The 25,076-nt window shown below is 45.6% G+C and overlaps 1 protein-coding gene across 5 annotated transcripts; it reads left to right on the top strand.

Moving 5' to 3' along the window:
- The first annotated feature begins 1,695 nt into the window (after positions 1 to 1,695).
- On the top strand, positions 1,696 to 24,679 carry LOC147641429 (uncharacterized). Of its 5 annotated transcripts, none has more exons than XM_086821350.1 (9): positions 1,696 to 1,955; positions 2,071 to 2,173; positions 22,562 to 22,598; positions 22,777 to 22,846; positions 23,099 to 23,203; positions 23,461 to 23,611; positions 23,724 to 23,806; positions 24,064 to 24,157; positions 24,422 to 24,679. In XM_086821350.1, the coding sequence occupies exons 1-9, from the start codon at positions 1,883 to 1,885 to the stop codon at positions 24,498 to 24,500; spliced, it is 795 nt and encodes a 264-aa protein (XP_086677476.1). In that variant the 5' UTR covers positions 1,696 to 1,882; the 3' UTR covers positions 24,501 to 24,679. The 5 variants fall into 5 exon arrangements, with proteins under 5 accessions (XP_086677476.1, XP_086677449.1, XP_086677466.1 ...); XM_086821323.1 differs by having other exon boundaries at positions 1,719 to 1,955; positions 22,783 to 22,846; positions 23,694 to 23,806; positions 24,052 to 24,157; XM_086821340.1 differs by having other exon boundaries at positions 1,719 to 1,955; positions 24,052 to 24,157.
- Positions 24,680 to 25,076: the final 397 nt, after the last annotated feature.

Genomic DNA, 25,076 nt, shown 5'->3' with positions numbered 1-25,076 from the left:
AATTTGATGGATTCTAGGCTAGGCTTTGATACCATGTTAAATTTGCAGCAATGTGATGAGCTATGGTGGATCAAATGCTAGAATCAACATCATTAGAAAAGAGATTAGATGATAATTAGTGAGCAATTAACTGATAGCTTAATGTAGGCATGGATAATAAAAAACCAGCAAATTCTCATTAGGCCAATGCCTTAATTTATAGAGTTTATATCCAAGCATCTGATCCCATTGATCTCTCCTTGATTCATTCCACCTCTTCCCAGAATATCTCCACACCTCCTAAATCTTCTCATGCTACCCTTTATTCTCTCCCAGTAGATACTTCTCACCTTTTCACAGCTTCTCTCACATTTATAGATTCTCTTTTATAGCCTCTTGCTAAGGGCTTGTTCCCGTACACACCCTATTCACTTGTATATTTCAACAGGGTTAGGGGAGCCCCAGGATTAGGAGAAAGGAGTCTAATATGGGCAAGTATATATAGTAATTTGTTTATTTATAACAACAATGGACACTATATCAGCAGTGAAAGTGATAATAATAAAACTCTAACAAAATAGGTGGAGACTACTTAATTCCACTTTGAAACCCACTTTTGGAGGTTTATAATGATGAGAGAATAAAGTGGTGGATTGGAGATTTTCTTAAAACATGTAAGAAAATAAGACACCAAAATCTTTTTTTGTTGCGTTCAAAAAAAATAAGACACCAAAATCTTTTTTTGTTGGGTTCAAAAAAATAATCAGGAATATTTTAGGGCATTTTAAATTTTGGACAAGTTTGTGATTGCCATGCAATATGCGACCCTTCTTTGACACTTGCATTATGTCTTCCCAAGCAGAGCGTACAAGTTTTGTCTATGTCTACCCTTCTCGTACTCTCTCTCTCTCTCTCTCTCTCTCGCTCGCTCTCTCTCTCTCTCTCACACACACACACACACACACACACACACACACACACACACAAGATATACACAGACACAACATGGCTATCTAAATGCTCTGTTCGAAATAGTCTCTTTCACCATTGTATGCACAGCCTCCATCTCTTCCCACAACTTTTACTATATGCCTTGCTTTTTGATAAGATTGACCCAAAGGGGTGGAAGAAAGTAGGAGAGGCATAGAACTATTACCTCTGCAATTGGATTTCTACCTATCATCATGCCATCGTAGAACTGGGTAAAGAGAGGAGTTGGATATGGAGGGGAAGAGGGAAAAAAAATAGGAGGACCGTGACAACATATTTCTCTGTGTGTGTGTGTGTGTATGTTTCTCTCTGTGTGTGTGTGTGTGTGTGTGTGTCTCTCTCTCTCTCATTTCGGAAGAGCTAAGAGGGATGATTCTTTTAGACAAAAGCGAGATGAAGGAATGCGAAAGAGGAAGGGAGGATGGCTTTGGAAGGAGGAGGAAAGAGAGAGCCGAAGAGCCTAGTTGACGTGGTTATCGTAAGGCCTTTGTATCATGGTTTTAACATATATTCATGCCTTTGTGTTAGAGGCATTGTTTGATAGAAACAACATTTTCAACCAATGAACCTCCTCAATCTAACCGATTTTAGATCCCAAATGTATACTATTTGCCCGTTTAATAACTAAAATATATAATCGATGAATCCTTAAAATAAGGGCAATAAAAAAATCTTAGAGGTTTTTCATCATTCTAGCCAAACTAAGTTGCCTTTTTTTTTTTCCCTGACCCTCACGTTTTGTATTGATACATAAAAAGAAATGCGTGGGAAAAGAAGGCCTTCATTGGGGACTCCCATGAGCTTCGCACCTTCTTGTGTACCAGCCTTCCACTCTCCTCTCTTCAGCTCGACTTTCCCGAGCCCTCGACGCTATCTTTCATTAACTCTAAGCGTACCTCGCTAGAGTTATCACATGGACTCCAAACCTCCACAATCAACCACCACAACAGCAGTAAATGCATCATCATCCTCTTCCGGCAAAACCAGTGAGCTACTTGTGCTTTCCCTGCCCATTCTCTGTAAATCTTTCTCGCTCCATGATTTTTCTTTTTTGTAATGATTTTGTATTTTCTTCTGGGTGGTTTTGCAAAAATTATGCAGTGCGTAGGAAGATGCGGTACGGGGCGACACACGTGATCCCGCCAAGAGGCGAGCATCGAGCTACCGTTGTCTGGCTGCATGGTCTGAGGGGTGTGGGTGCCAAGTACGTACGAATTTGTACCCTACCATTTTTGACCGCCTGTAGGCTTTTTTAAAATCCGCCTGTACGTGATGCATATGGGGTTTTGAACCCAGGAGACAAACACCTCTACCACTCTGAGCTATCACCTCATTGGCAGCAAGTTGGTCCCCTAACCTTTGCTCAAGCTGAAAACCTTCACGTGTACATGTCTCGGGTCCCTCGTAGCGTTATGTTCCGGTCCCACATCAAGAAGAAGGGAATGGCCAGCAGGTGGCCTTTCCCAGGGGGAAATCCAGTGAGTGGCGGCAATCGCGAGCAGGTTCCGAGGGAAAGGCAGCTGTGGGGGACTAATGGCATCAGTAGCAAAATTCCAAGCTTTGATGATGACAACAGCAACATTCCGAGCTTGATGGCGATGGGATTCTCGAGGAAATTTGACAAGTCAGATTCGGATCAGAATGGCTCCTGAATTTCTGCAATGCAAACGTATGGACAAAGCAGATATCGATTCTGCAAAAGGTCACCTGATTGTACGGCTAGGATGCCGCCTCCAACTACCCACGACCATGATGGTTGGAACATAATACCTTTGACAACCTCATTAAACTCACATACCTGAGCGTGCCTATGTAGCTGCAGTCCCACCCTTCATACTAGTAGAAAAATGGCATCCTTCATACTTTCACTACAAAGTGGATACATGACCAAGCACAGGAAGTAAGGGTGCAAGAGAGAGGGGGGGAGAAAGAAAAGAAGATATATTAAGCGTCTACCAAAGACCCAATGTGCCTATGAGAACAAAGTGATACGATAATGTCCACGGCATATCTCATCATGGAATGGAAAATAAAACAGAAACAAGAGAGAGAGAAGAGACAATAAGGCTGTAGACTTTCAGCCTTTAGATGATTTGCCTCTTGACCTTCAGCCTTCACCTTTGCTTTAGGATTCCCTTGGCTGTCCTGGCCCTTAAATACCTTCAGCAGGTTGTGAATTCTAAGATGCCCAAATGACTATAGGCAATGCTTATACAGCACTTCAAATGCTGGTCGGTGGATGCTTTTAGGTTGTTGGTCTGTTCTATAAACTCCAGCGACCTGATTATGTTACGCATATTATATGGGCCTTCTTTATTAACTAGCCACCTTTGCTCTGGCCAGGCTGCTGGGCAGCCTTTTTGCCTTGGCTGCCTACTGGTTTGGCTGCCCATGGGCTAGCCGACCAGCTGCCCAGTCCAGTGGGGCTGGCCGACTGGCTGGCCAAGCCACAAAAGTTGGTGCCCTGACTGCCTACTCGCTTGGCTGCCGAGTCCAGTGGGACTGGCCGACTGGCTGGCCAAGCCACATGTGACATGCGAGGGATTGATCGTAGTAAACAACCTTAGGCTAATGCTAAACTTCACTTAATGATGCTTAAGAGACAGACAATGGTGTCAATGCAATGCAACTATATTAAATGCAATGGTTACAAGTGAGATCTATGAATAGATCTATGCCGAATATCCTTCTCAGAATGAGAGAGATATGCTGAATGCTGATGATGATGACTTGTAAGGTCCCTTCCAAGCCATGTATGTATGTGTCTCTTTTAATATAGAATTCAACAAGGAAAGAGAGTGTAATTAGAGAAGAGTGAGACAACAAGGCTAGAAACATTAGAAAAGTGTTAGAATAAAAATATTAGCTCCAAAAATTCAAAAGAAATAAGAACATAAGAATAGTTCTATTAAGAGATAAGTATCCCCAAAAATAGAATTTCGAATTTAGGTGATAAGAGGTCATATTTAGAGTACTTTTACACATTTAGAGTCCATGCATACTAAAAATTGTGGAAAAACAACTCGTTTCTAAAGATGGTGCGGTTGTGGCTATATACAGACGTTTTTGCCTATTCTGCCCACGTTGGCTTGTAGACTAGATACCTTCCCGTTCTTTTGACTAGTTATATGACCATATTCTGAGTTTTTATGAGAGAGTTATGGCCGAAACAATTTGCTGTTTCTGTCAGGGTCTCTACACAGAGAAAACTGTGAGAAGGCAGCAAGTAGTCTCAAGGTAATCCTAGAGCTTGAGATGCATATATCCTTTCATTCTTATCTAATATCTCAGAAAAGAAGCTTAGATTGCTATGGTCCTTCGGAGGAAGAGACCAAAACTCCATAGCTTTTCTTTTAGAGAAAGAATAGTATGCCGTAGCCCTGTAAGAGAAGGCTATTTTGCCATAGACCTTAGAAAGAGAGAAGAGTCACAGTACGAGTAAGAGGAGATAAAGCTTGGGGATGATTGGATGATTTCAATCGTAAGACAAGGTATTAGAAGACTCTATTCTCATATGTCAAGATCTAAAGCTCTTGTTAACGAGCAAAGGCAACGATAAACGACAAATTTCTATAAGGTATATATATATTTTGTTTTTTAATTATATATCATTCTTAGGGGTTGAGGTATGGCCCCAGCTTCTCTATAAATTATTAATAGTGATCTATTTGATTGATTTACTATTTAAAGTTTGTATTCTTTTAAACAACAGTATATACCTAAATAAAGAATGTCTTATCCACAATCTCAAGTTGAAATGCAAAAATCTTTGTGAAAAGGATTGTTTTCTTAAGAAGGTAACATGGATTCTAGTCCTATGGCTTAGTGAGTAAATGGATTGTTATCTTGATTAAATTAAGGTACAGGTACAACTCTCCCTGCCTTGACGCTGCCCCGTTCTTGTGCTTGTATAGCCAGACGGCGGAGACGTTAGTATGGCCCGGAGTTGGCCCATGGTATCTCTCATCCCATTGGGAGAATGAGGTTCGCCGATTGAGGCGAGTGATTGTGATGCTGCCTAGTTCTGAGGGCCCAGGCTAGTGCGGTGAATTAGCCCACCCTAGTGCGCAGACATCCCTCTGAGGGCGGGAGGATCGAGCGATGGAGCCTGAGAGGGCGACACGCCGGCTTGAGTCCTTGCGAGCGGCCGACGATGAGGTGTATGGTCCCGTAGGGTTTTGCCTAGCATGTAGAGGCTGGAAGGCCGGATTCTAGATCATCGGCAGTATAAAGGAAAAGAATAAGAGAGCCGGTTTGGCTTGTATGAAATTGATTTATGTATAAACTTTTCTTTTAAATCTTGTCTTGGCATTATTGTACTGTGGAGAAAAAGGCTGTTTTAATAAACCTTGTAAAAAGGGCCTTAATTAAGGAACATGTTTATTTATGTCAAACAGTGTGGTAGGATTAATTAGAAAACAAATTGACGCGTGAGTAGGGTGGAAAGTGGGAGGATGGAATGCCCCGACGGCACCATCCTACGGACGGGTGGACCCGATTAGTCGGGTAGCTTTCCAACATATTAAGTGTAAGCAGTACGTTTGATAAATAGGTTCTCGGGCAATTCTATTCTAGAAGACTAAAGTGTTGTCTCTAGGAATCAAGACTAGTAGTTGCCCAAATTATGATCAATTACCCTATGGGTGATTTGATTTTTAGAAGACCACGCTCCCCCTGCGGGATAGAACTAGGTCTTACCTATGAATCGTATCCTTGAATCTCTGCATGGTCAAGGTGTCGGTGAGTAGGAAATTTTCTCCAAGATAAGACTTAGTGGACTATCTTAAGTGTTTCCCCTATTTTTGGAAGGGGGGAACCTTACATGACTGAATTCCTTCTCCAATGCCTTGGATGGTGGCTTTCCTCTATGTAGGAGGTAGGAAGATGACTGATCTGAATGCTTCTACTATCTGAATGCTGAATATGCTGATCCCAATGTTCCCAAGGATGGAAAACGTTGAGAAGAGATGATATCTAATGCCGATTATGATGCGCTTCTTATATATGGGTTTTACTGCTCGTCGGTTTGCTGAGAATCGCTGTCAACCAGCCATAAATGCTCACGACTGCCTAAAATATTCCAAATAACACTGTCAGTTGCTGGATATTGCTGTCGACTGGTCCTCACAGTCCATGACTTGATATAATAAATGCTCTAAATGCTTATGATGCCTTCCGTGCTGATGATGGGTGCTGTAGAAGCCCCAAACACATGCTCATGCTGTGATTAATGCCTGGATAAATGGATTAATGCTTGGATTATACTTGATGATCTTGAAAGCCATCTGATAAATGTTTATGAATGCTCTGATATGCCATGTCACTTGTACACCTTTTGGGTGTGCACGTGACATCACAAGGGCTGGTGGCTTGGTTGATTGGCTGGCCAAGCTACAAGGGCTGGCTGCCTTGTTGCCCAGGCCCTTCAACTTATGGAGCTTCTCTCCGAGTGGACCATAGAGGATGGACCTCGAAGATCGCATAGAGTTCGTGACAAGTCATTCAGCGGAGCTCTTACAGGTAAACTATGCTTTGATGTCTCGTATCATGCGGGACAAAGAGCCCAATTCTGTAAAGGAATCCCTTTCTCAGGATACTTGGAGGAAAGCCATGCAAGTGGAACTGGATGCTATAGAGAAGAATAAAACTTGGGAGTTGGTTCTGAGGCCGTCCAAACGATCAGTCATTGGTGTCAAGTGGGTCTTTAAGACCAAGTATACGTCAGATGGGTCGGTGGACAAACACAAAGCCAGACTTGTGGCTAAGGGTTATGCTCAGTGGCCTGGCAGCGACTATGAGGATACCTTTGCACCGACAGCGAGGATGACCACGATTCGGACCGTTCTTGCTCTTGCCTCTTCTTAGCGGTGGCCCGTATATCATATGGATGTGAAATCCACGTTCCTTAATGGTGACTTATAGGAGGAGGTGTATGTTGACCAGTCTCCAGGCTTTGAGGTTCCAAGATCAAAGGGGATGGTTTATAGGTTGCGGAACGCCTTGTATGGTCTTAAGTAGGCTCTTAGGGCTTGGAATCAGAAGATTGATTCCTTCTTTCTATGGACTGGATTTTAGAGATCGGTTGCAGATCCTAACTTATATCTCTTTCGGGAACGTGGCATGGTCACATTGATCATCCTTTATCTGGATGACCTCATTCTCACTGGTGGTCATGTGGAGCACATTGCAGTGACGAAGGCTGCTTTGTCAAAGGAGTTTGAGATGACCGACTTAGGCTTACCCCACTTCTTCTTGGGATTGGAGATCTGGCAGACCCAGAGGGGGTTCTTTGTCTCTCAGCAGCAGTATGTTCATGAGTTGATTGAGGTCTTTGGGATGAAGAACTGCAAGCCTATCACATCACCGATGGACCCGAACACAAAGCTTACTATGAATGATCCTTGTGAGCCAGTTGATGCCTCTTTGTATCGGAAGCCTCTTTGTATCGGAAGCTGGTTGGTTCATTGATCTGGTTGCTGAGCACCAGATTGGACTTGAGCTTTCTTGTGGGACTGTTGAGCTCGTTCATGTAGATGCCTTTGAAGTCTCATTGAGACGCAGGATTGCGGATCTTGCGGTATCTACAGGGTATGAAGGATGTTGGACTCTTCTGTGACACTGGAGGGGAAACGAAGGACTGAGTCCGACTCCAAGGTTGGAGTGACTCAGATTGGGGAGGAGAGCCAGACACAAAGAGATCTACATCAGGCTACAGTTTTACCCTCGGCTCAGGATCTGTTTCATGGAGCCGCAAGAGGCAGCCAACTATTGCCTTGTTGTCTATAGAGGTAGAGTACCGGGGTGCTTGTGTTGCTGCTTGCGAGGTTGTGTGGCTGCGGAGGTTGCTTGGTGAGATTGGGTGTCCGCATAAGGAACCCACGGTCATCCGGTGCAATAACCAGAGTTGTATCTCTATTGCTCGGAACCTGGTCTTCCATGCCCGGACCAAGCACATAGAGATACACAATCACTTTGTTCGTGAGAAGATTTTGGCTGGTGACATCTTGCTACTTTATTGTTCGACGGAGGACAATGCAGCGGACCTCTTCACGAAGTCTCTACCTCAAGCTATGCTCTGGCGGCACTCTAGCTCATTGGGGTTGGTTCCACATCCAGGAGCTGAGAGGGGGTGTTAGCAGTCATCTCCTGTCTGTACATTACACCAGGGCCTCTGTTGTGGGTGTCTGCCTAGTTTTGGTGTTCCCTCATTTTTCCTCACTCTCCATATATTTTTTCCATTTTTTTTCTGGGTGTGGGAGCATGTCGGCTGTTTCAGATGCTGGGCGACTGCTGAGTTGATACTAGACCTGCTACCTGCTGTGCAGCACTGGCTGACTGCTGGATACTTGGCCGACCTGCTTTTTGCTGGTCGTGGGTTGTTGTTACTGGTCGTGAGCACATATGCTGCTGTCGGCCTGTTTTGGACTGGCTGACTAGCAGTCTGGGGCCATATAAAATGGCCCCTTGCCCTCCACACTTGCCATTTGTACATTTCGGGATTTTTTGGTGTGTATATAGCAGAGTTACACAGCTTCTCTCTCTCTCTCTCTCTCTCACATCTGCGTTTTGCTCTCTACAGCAGTTGTCTTCATTTCTGCTGTGCATTTTGACAAGATCCCCACACACACACGCGCGCACACACACACAAGTACAGTCGTGAGAGTACAAGGGGAGGCACACAAAGCAATGTTGTAGATTACATGATATGATAAGTGTCAAAAGTACAATATAAGATGAACCCTATAATGAAATAAGGGTGGGTTCACACCCAGAGTGCATGGGGAAAAACCCCTCTTATGGAGAGTAAAAAGTTCTCCGGCTGGTCCTACTGGAGTTTACCCAGCACTGCCATGACATAGATGTCTACAGAGTATGTGGTAGAGTATGGATTGTTTGGCGATGTTTTAATAGCCCAATAGGTTCTCACATGTGCCTTGGAAAAATAGTTGGGACACAAGTTGGGTACAGTAACACAAGTGGGGTACAATATGAACAGAATAAATGACCTGTCACATGCACGGAAGCTCTGTGTCTTCTTTCAGCAAATCACCAACAAAGATAGAGAGAGAAGAGAGAGAGAGAGAGCTGTATTTTCAGTATATTATATAGTACAAAAGGTGTACAACATCTGTGGCCTTTGGCCTTCCAAAAGGAATAATCTAAAGCCTATCTATGACCTGCCCCATCTGGGGGTAGATGGTCTATAATGGACACCATCATTGCCTTTTATAGGCTGTTGGATGACATTATCAATTGGGCGGCAGTAGTCGGCCAGTTCTATGGACATGAAATATTACATTAGCTACCGATAGGAAGTATGTCACCTCCTAAGCCTGGCTGACAAGGTCGTGGTCCACGTATATACCTTTCCTTGCTTGTCAAAGCAGCTCTTGGCCTAAACAAAATGTTTATCTGCTGCCAGCTTCAGGGATTAGCTTGGGAAAACCAGCCGTGTCTTTGACTCCACTCTAGATCTGGTGTTGAGACCTGTGCATCTGTTCCACTTTGTCCCCTTGCCTTCATGCCTTGTCCCTGAACACTTCAATGGTCTCCTTCTCGAAGTTGATCATGGCATCCTTGCTCCACCCCCTTGCAACCGTTTTCTCGAGAGCCGAGACCGGGTAGAAGGCAGCCATCATCACCGTTGGACAGCCACCTTGCATATTATTTGCAGCCTCTTCTTCCTCTTGTTTCCCACCCACCCTCCCTTCACAAGACCTTGTGAACCCTCGAGATGGCAGACTTGCTTGAGATGGTTGAGAAGCACGTGAAGATCCCAACACTCCCCACGTTCCCGGCGGTGAACCGATAGTTGGACGGGAACAACTACGGCATATGGAAGGTAATGATGGAGTCCGTTTTGGAGTCTTATGACTTGGCTGATTTCATTGTTATTGGGGTTCCACGGGCTGGAGTTGGAAAACGGGGAGTTACCCTCTATACGGAATGAACGGGAGGCACAGGCACAATTATGGGATCGTGTCAATGCCCGTGTCTGTTCTTTTATCTTCCTAAATTGCACACCACAGGTGATCAATCACATAAAGCATATGACGCTGGCCAGAGTTATTTGACAGCATTTGGCTTCTCTGTACAATAGGGTATCACCCATGAAGAGGATCTCCTTGGAAGTTCAGATGTGGGTGATGAATCGTGCAAAGTCGTCAAACGATGCGGGAGCACATCAAAAGTTGCAAGCTCTTCAGTAGGAGGTTCTCTAGGCAGGGAAAGAGATATCGTCAGAGGATATGGCCATCACGTTGTTGTCCCATTTGCCCTCTCAGTACTCAGCATTTTACTCCTCTTTGATCACCAGTGCAGCTCAGCACCATCACGTGGGAGGAGCTTGTGCTGATAGTCTTGGACCAAGAAGAGCGATTCACGAACCCTCCATAGGGCGGAGGTTCTGAGGCCTTGACTGGCCAGCGGTCGAAAGGCCATAACAATAACAACAAGGGCAAAGGGAAGTCTTCATCGGAGAAGTCTTCTCAGAAGAAGCCCGATTCAGACCGTGAGAAACTGAAGTCCGAGTGGACCTGTAACGATTGTGGCGAGAAAGACCACTATTGGAGGAAGTGTCCCAAGCAGAATAACAGGAAGAGTGATGATTCTTCAGCTTCAGTTGCAAAGACTCCAACCTTTGTGCACTTGGAGATTTTGGACACTGATGCTTCATCTTCTTCGAGCAAGGAGGCAGTTGGCTTCACCGCCAAGGATACTCGGGAGTGGATTCTTGATAGTGGTGCTTCTAGACACACGACTCATTCCCATGATTTCTTATAGGATCTTAAACGGCAGTCCGGTCGCATTTTCATTGGCGACAATTCCACCATACCGATTCACAGTGAGGGCCGGATGGAGATTATTCCTGATGGCAGAGGGGGGAAGCATTCCTCTTGTGTTCTTTACGTCCCCGCACTTGGTTTTCATTTGTTGTTAGTTGCAAGACTGGCTTCCGGGTGGAGTTTGAGGAGCATTCTATTGCTCTACGTGACCAAGAGACAGGCGAGGTTGTTTGGGAAGGTGGAGTGGAGAACGGTATATACAAACTCTCAGCACTCTCCTCATTGACATGCTCTCAGATTGGTGACTTGTGGCACTTTCGGTTTGGCCACTTGAATGTGGATGTGCTGCGGCGAGCTTTTCGGGACCAGATGGTGGTTGGCTTGCCCGATGTTGGCAGCAGGCAGGGACGCTGTAGTTCTTGCATTCGTTGTAAGTAGCATAGGGAATCTTTACCGAAGCATGCTTCTAGAGGCGGGCTTCGAAACCTTTGGAGTTAGTACACACTGACTTGTGTGGACCTATGCAGAAGCCATCCTTCGGAGGTTCTTTGTATTTCATGCTGCTTGTTGTTGATGATTGTAGCAGATTCACTTGGGTTTATTTCCTTTCTCAGAAGGACCAAGCTTTTGCTCAGTTCAAGGAGTGGCATGTGATGGTGGAGAAAGAGTCTGGCTTTCAAAAGGAGAGTTTTCTTGGGGCTGACAAAGGAGGAGAGTTTTCTTCCAATGCATTTGTGCGGTCTTGTGCGGAACGTGGCATCAAGCGGGAGCTGGCCAATACAGGTTTGTCTTCAGAGAATGGAGTAGTTGAGCGTAAGAACAGGACTGTGGTGGAGATGGCGAGGACGATGCTGGAGCATCGTGATCTTCCTCATCCACTTTGGGGAGAGGCTGTGGCTACGGCTGTCCATATCCTCAACCGTTCTTCGTCGACTTCAGTACCGAACATGACTCCCTTTGAGGCTATTTCGGCAAGAAACCAGATGTCTCCCATTTTCGTGTGTGTTTGGGAGTGATACATATGTTCACATTCCAAAGAAGCAGAGGGGGAAGCTTGACTCAAAGTTCCAAAAGCTTGTTTTTGTGGGATATAACACTCTTTCCAAGGGATACAGGTTGTATGATCCCGAGAGGAACGAGGTCGTCCGTCAGCCGAGATATGGTTTTTCATGAGCATGTTCCAGTTTCCATTGTTGATGAGCCGCCACTTCTTGGAAACCCAAATGATTCTGATGATGATTCCCAATCGATTATTCTAGTTGGATAGCAGGAAGTTGAGCCTGCAGCTGGAGATGAGCCTCCGCAGCAGCAGCAGGAGGCTCTGCGTTTTGTTCGAGTACCCAGGTGGTTGTTAGACACCCTTCGGGAGTCAGGTGTTACGGAGCTTCTCTCCGAGTGGACCACAGAGGTCAGACCTCGAAGATCGCATAGAGTTCGTGACAAAAGTCATTCAACGGAACTCTTACAGGTAAACCATGCTTTGATGTCTCGTATCATGCGGGACAAAGAGCCCAGTTCCGTAAAGGAAGCCCTTTCTCAGGATACTTGGAGGAAAGCCATGCAAGTGGAACTGGATGCTATAGAGAAGAATAAAACTTGGGAGTTAGTTCCGAGGCCGTCGAAATAGTCAGTCATTGGTGTCAAGTGGGTCTGTAAGACCAAGTATACGTCAGATGGGTCGGTGGACAAACACAAAGCGAGACTTGTGGCTAAGGGTTATGCTTAGCGGCCTAGCAGCGACTGTGAGGATACCTTTGCACCGACAGCGAGGATGACCACGATTCGGACCGTTCTTGCTCTTGCCTCTTCTCAGTGGTGGCCCGTATATTAGATGGATGTGAAATCCGCGTTCCTTAATGGTGACTTGTAGGAGGAGGTGTATGTTGGAGCAGTCTCCAGGCTTTGAGGTTCCAAGATCAAAGGGGATGGTTTACAGGTTGCGGAAGGCCTTGTATGGTCTTAAGTAGGCTCTTAGGGCTTGGAATCAGAAGATTGATTCCTTCTTTCTATGGACTGGATTTTAGAGATCGGTTGCAGATCCTAACTTATCTCTCTTTCGGGAATGTGGCATGGTCACGTTGATCATCCTTTATCTGGATGACCCTCATTCTCACTGGTGGTCATGTGGAGCACATTGCAGTGACGAAGGCTGCTTTGTCAAAGGAGTTTGAGATGACCGATTTAGGCTTACTCCACGTCTTCTTGGGATTGGAGATTTGGCAGACCCAGAGGGGGTTCTTTGTCTCTCAGGAGCGGTATGTCCATGAGTTGATTGAGGCCTTTGGGATGGAGAACTGCAAACCTATCACGTCACCGATGGACCTGAACACAAGCTTACAGTTAATGATCCTTGTGAGCCAGTTGATGCCTCTCTGTATCAAAAGCTGGTTGGTTCATTGATTTGGCTGTTGAACACCAGATTGGACTTGAGCTTTCCTGTGGGGCTATTGAGCTCGTTTATGCAGACGCCGTTGAAGTCTCATTGGGACGCATGATCGCGGATCTCGTGGTATCTGCCGGGTACGAAGGGTCTTGGACTCTTCTACGACACTGGAGGTGAAACGAAGGATCGAGTTCGACTCCATGGTTGGAGTGACTCAGATTGGGGAGGAGATCCAGACACGAAGAGATCTACATTAGGCTATAGTTTTACCCTCGGCTTAGGAGCTGTTTCATGGAGCAGCAAGAGGCAGCCGACTATTGGCTTGTCGTCTATAGAGGCAGAGTACCGGGCTGCTTGTGGTGCTGCTTGCGAGGTTGTGTGGCTGCGGAGGTTGCTTGGCGAGATTGGGTTTCCATAGAGGGAGCCCATGGTCATCCAGTGCGATAACCAAAGCTGTATCTCTATTGCTTGGAACCCGGTCTTCCATGCCCGGACCAACCACATAGAGATACAATATCACTTTGTTCGTGAGAAGATCTTGGCTGGTGACATCTTGCTTCTTTATTGTTCGACGGAGAACAATGCGGCGGACCTCTTCATGAAGTCTCTGTTAGAAGTCATCTCCTGTCTTTATCAGACACCAGAGCCTCTATTGTGGGTGTGCCCGCCTTGTATAGGTGTTTTCTCATTTTTCCTCACTCCCCGTATTCTTTTTCCCATTTTTCCGTGGTGTGGGTGGCTACCATTTGCTGGCAGGATCAATTGGAGTTGGCCGACTGCACTCATTTGCACATGGAGCTGGCCGACCTGCTCTGTTGGGGTCGTGGATGTTTTTCTTGGCTGGCCGACTGGAAGGACCCAGTCATGAGGCTGGCGGCGCATCCCTACACTGGCCGACCCCAGTTATGGGGCCATATAAATAGGCCCCATTGCCCCCACTTCATTGTATTCAGTTTTCATTGCGGGATCTTGTGTATAGAGAAGAGTTACATGCCTATCTCTCTCCTTCTCTTGTGCTGTCTATTTTCTGCACTCTACTTGCTCTTGTGATCTCAGATTTTGTTATCATCTCCGCTCCGTATTTTGACATGGTATCAGAGTCCTAGGCTCTTGAAAGATCTTGGGAGTTTTCTGAGCAAGAGGGGGATTGTTGCATTGTTGATTGGTGGACTATTTTGGACTGTTCGGGAAGAGAAGTAGCAAGAGGAAGGCGGGCTAAGTAGCTGGACAGCCACTTGCAGGTTTAGAGGTTTTTTTTTTCCCACCCACCCACCCTTTTCAGTTACATCCCCGCGATGGTAGATTTGTTAGAGATGGCTGAGAAGCATGTGAAGATCCCAACTCTCCCCACGTTCCCAATGGACCGTTAGTTGGACGGGAACAATTACGGCATCTGGAAGGTGATGATGGAGTCCGTGCTGGAGTCATGTGACCTTGTTGATTTCATTGTTATCGGGGTTCCAAGGCCGGAAGCAGAGGAAGGGAAGTTATTGTCAATGAAGAAGGATCGCGAGACACAGGCACAGGCACAGATGTGGAATCGTAATCAATCACGTAAAGCATATGACGCTGGCCAGAGGCATATGGCAGCACTTGGCTTCTCTTTATAACAGGGTATCGCCCATGAAGAGGATTTCCTTGGAAGTGCAGATGCGGGTTATGAACCCTGCAAAGTCGTCGACGATGCGGGAGCACATTAACAAGCTGTAGGCCCTTCAGCAGGAAGTTCTCCAAGATGGGAAGGAGATATCATCAGAAGATATGGCCATTACTTTGCTTTCCCACTTGCCTGCTCAGTATTCCGCTTTCTACTCCTCTTTGATTACTAGTGGCACGCTCAGCACCATTACCTGGGAGGAGCTTGTGCCTATGGTCCTAGACCAGGAGGAACGTTTCACGAACCCTCCTCACAGCGGAGGTTCGGAGGCCTTAATTGGCCAACAACCGAAAGGCCGGAATAACAACAAGGGCAAAGGGAAGGCTTCACCGGAGAAGTCTTCTGAGAAGAAGCCTGAAATAGAACGAGAGAAACTGAAGGCCGAGCTGTCCTGCAATGATTGTGGCGAGAAAGGCCACTACTGGAGGAAGTGTCCTAAGCGGAATGGGAAGAGTGCTGATTCTTCAGCCTCAGCTGCAAAGACACCTGCATTTGTGCACTTAGAGATCATGGACTTCGATGCTTCATTGTCTTCAAGCGAGGAGGCAGTTGGCTTCACCGCAAAGGATACCTGGGAATGGATTCTTAATAGTGGTGCTTCCAGGCACATGACTCCGTGACTTCTTTCTGGATCTGAAACGGCAGTCAGGTCGCATTTTCATTGGCGACAACTCCACCATTCCGATTCACAGTGAGGGCCAGATGGAGATTATTCCCGACGGCAAGGGGGGCAAGCGTGCCTCCCGTGTTCTTTATGTCCCCCTTGCTCTTGGTTTTCATCTTTTGTCAGTGCATGAAGTATGCAAGACTGGCTTTCGGGTGGAATTTGAGGAGCATTCAGTTGCTCTACGGGACCGTGAGACTGGCCAGGTTGTTTGGGAAGGCGGTGTGGAGAATGGTATCTACAAGCTCTTTGCACTCTCATTGACAGGTTCTCAGGTCGGAGATCTGTGACACTTTCGTTTTGGCCACTTAAATGTGGATGCACTGCGGCGAGCTTTCCGGGACCAAATGGTGGTTGGCTTGCCAGATGTTGGCAGCAGGCAAGGACGTTGTAGTTCTTGCATACGTGGTAAGCAGCATAGGGAATCCTTTCCGAAGAAGGCTTCCAGGCGGGCTTCAAAACCATTGGAGTTTATTTACACTGACTTGTGTGGACCTCAGCAGACACCATCGGTGGGAGGATCTCTCTATTTTATGCTGCTTGTTGATGACTGTACCAGATTCACTCACAGAAGGACCAAGCTTTTGCACGGTTCAAGGATTGGCACTTGATGGTGGAAAAAGAGTCTGGATTGCAGGTAAAGACTCTCAAGACTGACAAAGGGGGTGAATTCTCCTCGAATGTATTTCTCAGATTTTGTGCAGATCATGGCATCAAGAGGGAACTGGCCAATATAGGATCGCCTTCAGAGAATGGAGTTGTAGAACGCAAAAACAGGATTGTGGTGGAGATGGCGATGACCATGCTGGAGCATCGTGATCTTCCTCGTCCACTTTGGGAGAGGCTGTGGCAACGGCTGTCCATACCCTCAACCGGTCTCCAACGACTTCAGTACCTAATATGACTCCATTTGAGGCATACTTTGGCAGAAAACCTGATGTCTCGCACTTCTGTGTTTTTGGGAGTGATGCGTATGTACATATTCCGAAGAAGCAGAGGGGGAAGCTTGACTCCAAATCCCGCAAGCTTATATTTGTGGGGTATAATTCTCTTTCCAAGGGATACAGATTGTATGATCCAGATAGGAATGAGATTGTTGTCAGCCAGGATGTGGTTTTTGATGAGCATGTTCCAGTATCCACTGTCGAGGAGCCGCCACTTCTTGGAGATCTAGAAGAGTCTAATGATGATTCCCAGACTATTGTTCCAGTTGATCCACCTCGACGAAGGCTGCCTTGTCAAAGGAGTTTGAGATGACCGACCTAGGCTTACTCCACTTCTTTTTGGGATTGGAGATCTGGTAGACCCAGAGGGGGTTTTTTGTCTCTCAACAGCGGTATGTTCATGAGTTGCTTGAGGCCTTTGGGATGGAGAACTGCAAGCCTATTACTTCGCCGATGGACCCGAACACAAAGTTAACTGTTAATGATCCTTGTGAGCCAGTTGATGTCTTGTAGTATCGGAAGTTGGTTGGTTCATTGATCTGGTTGCTGAACACCAGATTGGACTTGAGCTTCTCCGTGGGACTGTTGAGCTCTTTTATGCAGACGCCATTGAAGTCTCATTGGGACGCAAGATTGCGGATCTTGCGGTATCTGCAGAGTACGAAGGATCTAGGACTCTTTTACACAGGAGGGGATGGAGTCAGACTCCAAGGTTGGAGTGACTCAAATTGGGGAGGAGATCAAGACAAGAGGAGATCCACTTCAGGTTACAGTTTTACCCTTGGCTCAGGAGCAGTTTCTTGGAGCAGTAAGAGGCAGCCAACTATTGCCCTATCTTCGACAGAGGCAGAGTACCGGGCTGCTTGTGGTGCTGCTTGCGAGGTTGTGTGGCTGCGGAGGCTGCTAGGCGAGATTGCGTTTCCACAGAAGGAGCCCACAGTCATCCAGTGTGATAACCAGAGTTGTATAGCTATTGCTTGGAACCCGGTCTGCCATGCCCGGACCAAGCACATAGAGATACAGTATCACTTTGTACGTGAGAAGATCTTGGCTCGTGACATCTTGCTACTTTATTGTTTGACGGAGGACAATGCGGCGGACCTCTTCACGAAGTCTCTACCTCAGGCTACGCTCAGGCGGCACTCCAGCTCCCTAGGGTTGATTTCACAGCCAGGAGCTGAGAGGGGGTGTTAGAAGTCATCTCCTGTCTTTATCAGACACCAGGGCCTCTGTTGTGGGTGTGCCCGCCCCGTATAGGTGTTTTCTCATTTTTCCTCACTCCCCGTATTTTTTTCCCATTTTTCCGTGGTGTGGGTGGCTACCATTTGCTGGCAGGATCAACTGGAGCTGGCCGATTGCACTCATTTGCACATGGAGCTGGCCGACCTGCTCTCTTGGGGTTGTGGATGTTTTTCTTGGCTGGCCGACTGGAAGGACCCAGTCGTGAGGCTGGCGGCGCATCCCTACACTGGCCGACTGCAGTTATGGGGCCATATAAATAGGCCCCATTGCCCCCACTTCATTGTATTCAGTTTTCATTGCGGGATCTTGTGTATAGAGAAGAGTAACACGCCTATCTCTCTCCTTCTCTTGTGCTGTCTATTTTCTGCACTCTACTTGCTGAAACCATGTACAAATGGAGGGTTCCCCCAAAGATGCAAATAAGAATAGAAGACAGAGGAAACAAAACCAAGCCTCCCCTCCATGAAGATATTGTCTTTGAATGTCAAAGGTCTTACAGACCCTAATAAAGGGAAAAAAGTTAAGGCATGGTTGAAACAACATGGTAATGTTGATGCTGTAGTGTTGACGGAGATTAAAGTCAGTGGAGATAATCTCATCCAAAGACTGAATGCAATAGATAAAAATCTCATATGGATTTATACCGCTCACCCTCAAGGCTCTGGAGGGGTAGCTTGTGGGTTGCACCCTAGATGGGAGAATCAGATTAGAGATATCCAAGTCGACCTTTTTGACCAGTGGGTGGCGCTTGAACTTGATTTTGTTCTGATAGGCATGTATGCAAACTGCCCGCAGACTCAAAGAGCTCGTATCTAGAATTCAGTCATGCAGGAGTATGATGAACCTGTCATTCTGATAGGAGATCTGAATATGGTAGAACTAGAGGAAGATAGATTCAATAAACTGGGGAAGCTTATCTCAAGAGCGGAAAAACTTGCTTGGAGCAAATGCAAGGAACAGCTCAACCTAGTTGACATAGGACTACCAGGACAATTTACTTGGCAAAACTATGGAACAGGTGATCTATTAAGGAAGGCTTGAATTGATAGATGCTATGTCAGTCAGGAAGTGTGCAAAATGTTTGTTACTGTGGAATGCAAAGCCATTTTTGACACTTGCCTGTCAGATCACTATCCCATTCTAGCATCTCCGGAGAAAGTTGATGAGAAAAAGTGCTGCAAGTGGTTCCATACGGACCCTTCCCTCTTTAAACTCCCCATGGTACAAGCAGAAGTGAAGAGAATATGGGATCATTTCTTTAGCTTAGGATTGACCCCCACTAAGGCATGGTCTCTGGCAGTGAAGTCCATGCAATCCTTGCTCATTTGTGCCAGGAAAGGAGTCAAAAAGATAAGAGAGAAGAAGAAAAAAGAGTGTCTGGAAGAGATTGAAAAACTTGAGAACAGGGTCAACCTTGGTGATGTCTCTGCTCAGACTGCCCTGAGGGACACTAGAGCCCACCTCCATAAAATAGAAGACAAAGAACTAGAGGACAGTGCCTTGTAGCAGGGTACAATCAGCCAGGTATAGGGCAGGCACACTACTGCAGGCAAGTACATCAGCAGATACAGCAAGCGTGGGCAGCTTCAGGCGGGTATAGCAGGCGGTGGCAGCTTCAGGCGGGTACAGCACTCCATTCAGCCTTTTGGGGAGAGAGAGGCGATGAAGAGAGAGAGCAGCCAACAGGCAATGGAGAGAAAGAAAACCAGCCACCACCCACGTACTAAAGCTCCATGCAAAGCCTTTTTTTAAAGGTTATAAAGCCTTAATGCATAATTAACACTTATGAGCACCATCAAAAGAAAATGTCCAGGCCTTCTTTTAGATGTGTGTGAACACATTAGCTTATAAACATTAAAGTTAACCGTAGCTTATGGATTTTACATTTTAAAAGGGGCAAAATGACAATACTTACCACCTGTTCACACGCCACACCACCAAGTCAGCAAACAGCATTCCACGGTACATTGGGGGCGTCCCCGTCCAGTATACTGGCACGACATAACAAGCAGACACACGCAAACAAGTCATGCAAAAACAAATTTATGCATGCAGGCATAAATGTATGTGCACAAATAATGGACGAAATCTCCCTTTCATGAAACTTGTACAAGAGGTTCTTGTTGGGCACAAAACTGGCGCGACAAATATAAATAAATATGTCGTGGTCTTCTTGTTGAGTGACAGTCCCATAGGTAAGACACCATCCTGGCCATACACGGGTGGCACCAATAGGCTCCCATCCATACAACACGAAGCAAGTCACACATGGGTGACACGAAACTGGTTCCTGTCCATGTGATGCAGCATTGGTCGCACACGGGTGGCACTGATTTGGCTCCTGTCCATGTGACACCATAAAACTGGCCCTTTCACATGGGACACTGGCCTGGCCCCATGTGAACATGGCACAAATCTGGCCGCTCTATGGAGTGACAGTCCCATAGAAGTGGCTCCAGAAATGGAGATGGACCAAATGGTGACAGTCCGACCAATGCTAGATGAATGAGTGTCCTTTAGGATGGCGTGAACGAAAGGAAGATAATGCTCACACTTTGGTTGCTTGTCATGGCAGATTATAGATTTCTATCTGGCCGTCTGTCTGCGGATAGAATGCATCGGACAGATGCATCTTGTTCCCAAAGTTGTTGTCGAATAATGCTCTTGAAAAATTTGAAGTAAACTTGGGATTCGTGTTTGATGTTATTGTCCTTGGTGATCCACCTATGGGGTATCAATGGGCGAATGAATAGGTGAGCGATATCTTTGGTCGTGGCTGTTTGCTTGCACGCGATCAACATGCAAAACTTATTGAATTGGTCCACAATGGTCATACATTGAGTGTTATGAGATCCAAATGTAGCAGGAAGAGATCCAACAAAGTTTGGAAAGGGCCATTGGGAACCGGTAAAGGTTGAAGCAACCCTTCTTGTATCGTATAAGGAACCTTCACCTTCTGGCATATTTGGCGTGCTTGGACATGTTGATAGACATTCCTTCTCATCTTAGGCCGATAGAATGATTGTTCTAGCTTCTCCAATGTACTGTTGATACCTCGATGACCTCCGACGAGAGTCATGGGCATCATGAAGAAGAGCCTATCGCTTTTCCCTTAGTATGCACAGCCGGTTCTTGTAAAATAACTAGCCATCGTGGATGGTATAGTGACCCGTTGTGACCGAAGGGCCAATCTAGTCTCAAATTCCAAAGAATCCTCATATCGTGCCTTTATATTGTCTAGATCTTTTCCCTGTATTTTGAGCATAGTGGACTCTTGCAAATTTTGGTTGGTGCCTTTATGACTTAGAGCATTGGCAACGGGATTACTCTTGCCAGTAATGTATTCAATCATACTTGTGCATCTGTTCCACTTTGTAACACAAACATGAATCCTTTTTCTTGAAACTGATCCTGGTGCCCTTGGTTCCACCCCTTGGATGAACTTCATCCCTTGGAATGCTCCATAAAAGCTTCTTGGGCAGCCCCAACAGGCTACCAACTCTTCTGAAACTCTCCCCTTGGCTTTGCCTGACACCAACCAGCGTCTGGGGGTCTTGACACATACTGAGTTACTCTCCTTGGACCTGTGCACTTCTTTTGGGACACCAACAACACTTAGCATAGCTGAGCCTGATGTTCTGATACCATTGTAACATGCGGAAGCTCTAGGTAGTCTTCTTTCAGCCCTAAGTACTGCAGAGGAACTCTTGATGCAAGAAAATCAACATAGACAGAGAATAGAGAGAGGTGTGTTGTATTTTCAGTATATGTCTATAGTACAAAAAGGTACATATATTCTGTGGCCTTTGGTCTTCCCAAAAAGGAAACATAATACCTAATCTATGACCTACCCCACCTTGGGGAGAGATACTTGACAATCAACAAGACAATGCCTTTTATAGGCTCTTGTGACCCTTAATCTACTGGCCGACCTGCTGTCGGCCAGCTCCATGGACAACAATAATCCTTTATGTTATTTGTAGGTTCTTGTCCACTTGGCCAACTGCTGTCCTTGCCCGTGTGGAGGTCTTCTACATAAATCTGAGCCCTGATCTAATGTTTATCTGCTGCCCATCGGCCCACCAGGGATTAGCTTGGATCAGCCATGTGCATGTGCATGCACATGACACTAGATGAAGATCTGCCTCTACCTCTACCTGTGTTTGAGTAGAAGGTTTGATCCTGTGGATGATTCATTTCCAGCATTCATCTCCTCACTGATAAGAAGGGCTACAAGGCCTTGAAAGTTTGGTAGATTTTCTCGAGTTCGGATAGATATCCAAAATTGATCATTGTCTTTTCCAAGCCCATTCAAAGTGACCGACATCATCAGCTAGTGCTCCAATCGAGGCGTCTTTCTAGCCTTGATACTCGTGCTATACAGCTTAGCTAAGGTATCTCATGCATCTTTAGGTGTCGCTATATTTGTATATGACCAATCATAGTATCCGACACACTAATAGTAGATAGCCAATACATAACCTTGTTGGCCCTCTCATGCATGCTTTGAAAGCTTGTACCTGTTGTGGAGTAGGATTCTCTTCGAGAAGCTCAGACTCCTTCTCGTCACCTGTAATAAACTCCCAATATCCTTTTTCCATGAGGAAGTTTGTCATCTTGAACTTCAACGCTTGGAAGTTGTTCTTCAACAGTAACTTGACTGTTCCATTCTAGCCATTTAATCAGGGCTTGAAGTGCCTTCCTGACCATCCCCCTTTGGGAGATGACACAGCCCTATATCACCCTTGGACAGCTGAGTTGATAAGGGACGTGCATGGTAGGACAATGCTGTTGAAGAGCCTGGATTCAATCGATGTGATTCTTGCCTCTTTATGCTTTAAGATTTGGTAATTGCATAGTTGTGAAGCTCTTATTAGTGATTCATTTTTTTTTTGCGAAATTTGGTCTTTTTTGCAGTTGGGTTGAAGACCTAGAGGAACTCCCACTCCAAAATGTATGTTATAGTAGTGTGTATCACATTTAATTGACGTAGAGCCTGGTGATTTTTACCGGGCCTTCTACTAATTGATGTATGCATAAATGTATATGTGCATGTATGTATGTGTATGTCCTTGGTTGATGGCTGTTTAACGTTCATGAGAGTGCTTTCGTCTAATTTTGTGTCTTTGTAGATAAAGTGGATTGTCCCTACTGCCCCTGTTCAGCCTGTAGCTGTCATGGGGGGCTTTCGCTGCAATGCCTGTAAGTTGCTAAACTGCTTCAGTATATCTGATCTCAAGGTTCGATCATAAAAATCTCAATTCATGAAGTGGGAGTTCATAAACAACTCACACATGTTCTCCAGCAGTGGGCAAGTCAGAGGAAGAGCGCTTGCCTTTCTTTCTAGTTATTGATTGGACTCACAATTTCATACCATTTTCAATAATGCCTTGGAATTTGCTTTTCTTAGGTGAATGACAAAAAACTAGTTACTTTTTTTTTCTTTGTTCTTAGGGTTTGATGTAGGATTACTTTCTGAAGAGGCACCAAATGACTTAGAGGGTTTGGACGCTTCAGCAGCTCATGTTGTTGAACTCTTGTCTACCGAATCTTCAAACAGTAAGTCTGTCCCTCTCCCCATCAGTTTACATATCTATCAACCTGTACACACACACACACACACACACACATGTAAGCATATCCACATATGCGTATATACATGTAGATATGTAGTGTACATATTTACATGTGCATGTAGTGTGTGTGCGTGCGCATATACTTACATCGTATGTATATACCATATACATGCATATATGTATGTTTTTATCGTTGTCTTTCCTTCTCAATTGGTACCCAGTCAATCTTATGATATGCAGTAAAGCTGGGAATTGGGGGCTTTAGTCAAGGGGCCGCAACCAGCTTGTATACTGCAACATGCTCTCTTATTGGAAAGTACAGTGATGGGACCGATTTTCCATGCAAGCTGAGCATTGCAATTGCAATCAGTGGTTGGCTTCCATGTGCAAAGTGAGTTATTACTTTTCCTTGCTTGTTCAAGAATTATCTGCTTTTGTTTATTTTGACACTCAGCATTTTTCTCTTTGAAAAGTGGATTTGTATCAAACTTGTACGTGATCAGAACATTACAGAGCCGTCTAGATGAAAATATGAAAGACTTGGATCGATCTCAAGAATTTCCCCTTTTGCTTTGTCACGGGACAGGCAAGTAATTTAGTGGTAGACACAATTTGTGCTTGGATGTGCTTTAGAACTCATGCTAGCTAGCGTCTGATTTTCTTACTCACCCCCCTTTTTAACCCACCCCTTCGTGGAGTGGGGGAGGGGTGAGCTGGATACGAACTCACGTCCCGGTGGGTTGAGCTCCCAGCACGTGAGAGTTTACTTTTGTGCGTTCACATGCCTGCACGTCTGTGTATGTGTGAAATCAATTCGCTTACACAACACAGCTGCTGCTATAGATGATAATACCGTGTTGTTCAAGTATGGAGAAAAGGCTGCTGCTGCATTGCAGTCTCGGGGATTCAGCAACCTCACCTTCAAGGTGTACAAGGGGTAATTTACAGTTGTTTTTTTGGCTTCTTGTGTTTTTGTCTTCAAAGAAGAGAGAAAGAGCACTGGCATGTGCTGGAAGAGTATGAAATATATCTATTTTTCTTCTCTTATTTCAAAATATATATTGCATAGTCATATATATAATAAAAGATTACAGTAGCTAGGAAATTTTATTTCATCAGTTACAAAAATTGTTTTGAGTGGATTTTATTGCTACATGACCTTCCTACACTCTAATTGTGCACCTTTGTTGATTGGGTCCAGGCTAGGTCATTATACTTCTCCTCGTGAGATGAAGGACATTTGTGCCTTTGTCAAAGAGAAGCTCCAGCTACAGGATTAGACACCATGATAGGCTGCAGTTTTTCTTGCAACGACCATTCCATCTCACATTTACTTGGAAAGCATGTGCATATATTCATGTAGTGATGCCTTTTCTTCTAGGACAAACAGAAGTTTCCATTTATAAGACGGTAGGGAAGCCTGTTGATGATGAGTAATGATATGCTTATAAATAGGATGGCTCTCTCTCTCTTCGCCTGCATCTTTCTCTCTCTCCGCTGCCTGTGCAATTGTCTCTTCGCCTGCATCTCTGCGCCTCCCTCTTCCCAACCACCCTTCCTCAGGCCCCCAAGGCAGCAACATAACTCTCTCTCTGCTGAATCTCTTCTCTCTTTCTCTTTCCCCTACATTGCTTGACCCACCCCCCCCCCCCCCCTCTCCCTGCTGTTGCTATTGTCATGGATTAATTTCCAGTCCATTGGCTGTGGGAAGTTCTGCAAAAAGTCATGGCCAAGACCGAAGTTAAAGAGGAGCTCGTGAAGGAGGACAAGCTCGGCACAATTATCAAAGAAAACAAGAAGATGGTCGACTCTTCCGTTACCGCAATCATAAACCGCCTCTCCAAACTCGAGAAGGG

The sequence above is a fragment of the Cibotium barometz genome, chromosome 2, assembly GCF_041138505.1.
Source record: "Cibotium barometz isolate CiBa-2024 chromosome 2, ASM4113850v1, whole genome shotgun sequence".
NCBI lineage: Eukaryota > Viridiplantae > Streptophyta > Polypodiopsida > Cyatheales > Cibotiaceae > Cibotium > Cibotium barometz.
Note: the sequence above shows the minus strand (reverse complement) of the source record. Positions and strands in the feature narration are given on the sequence as shown.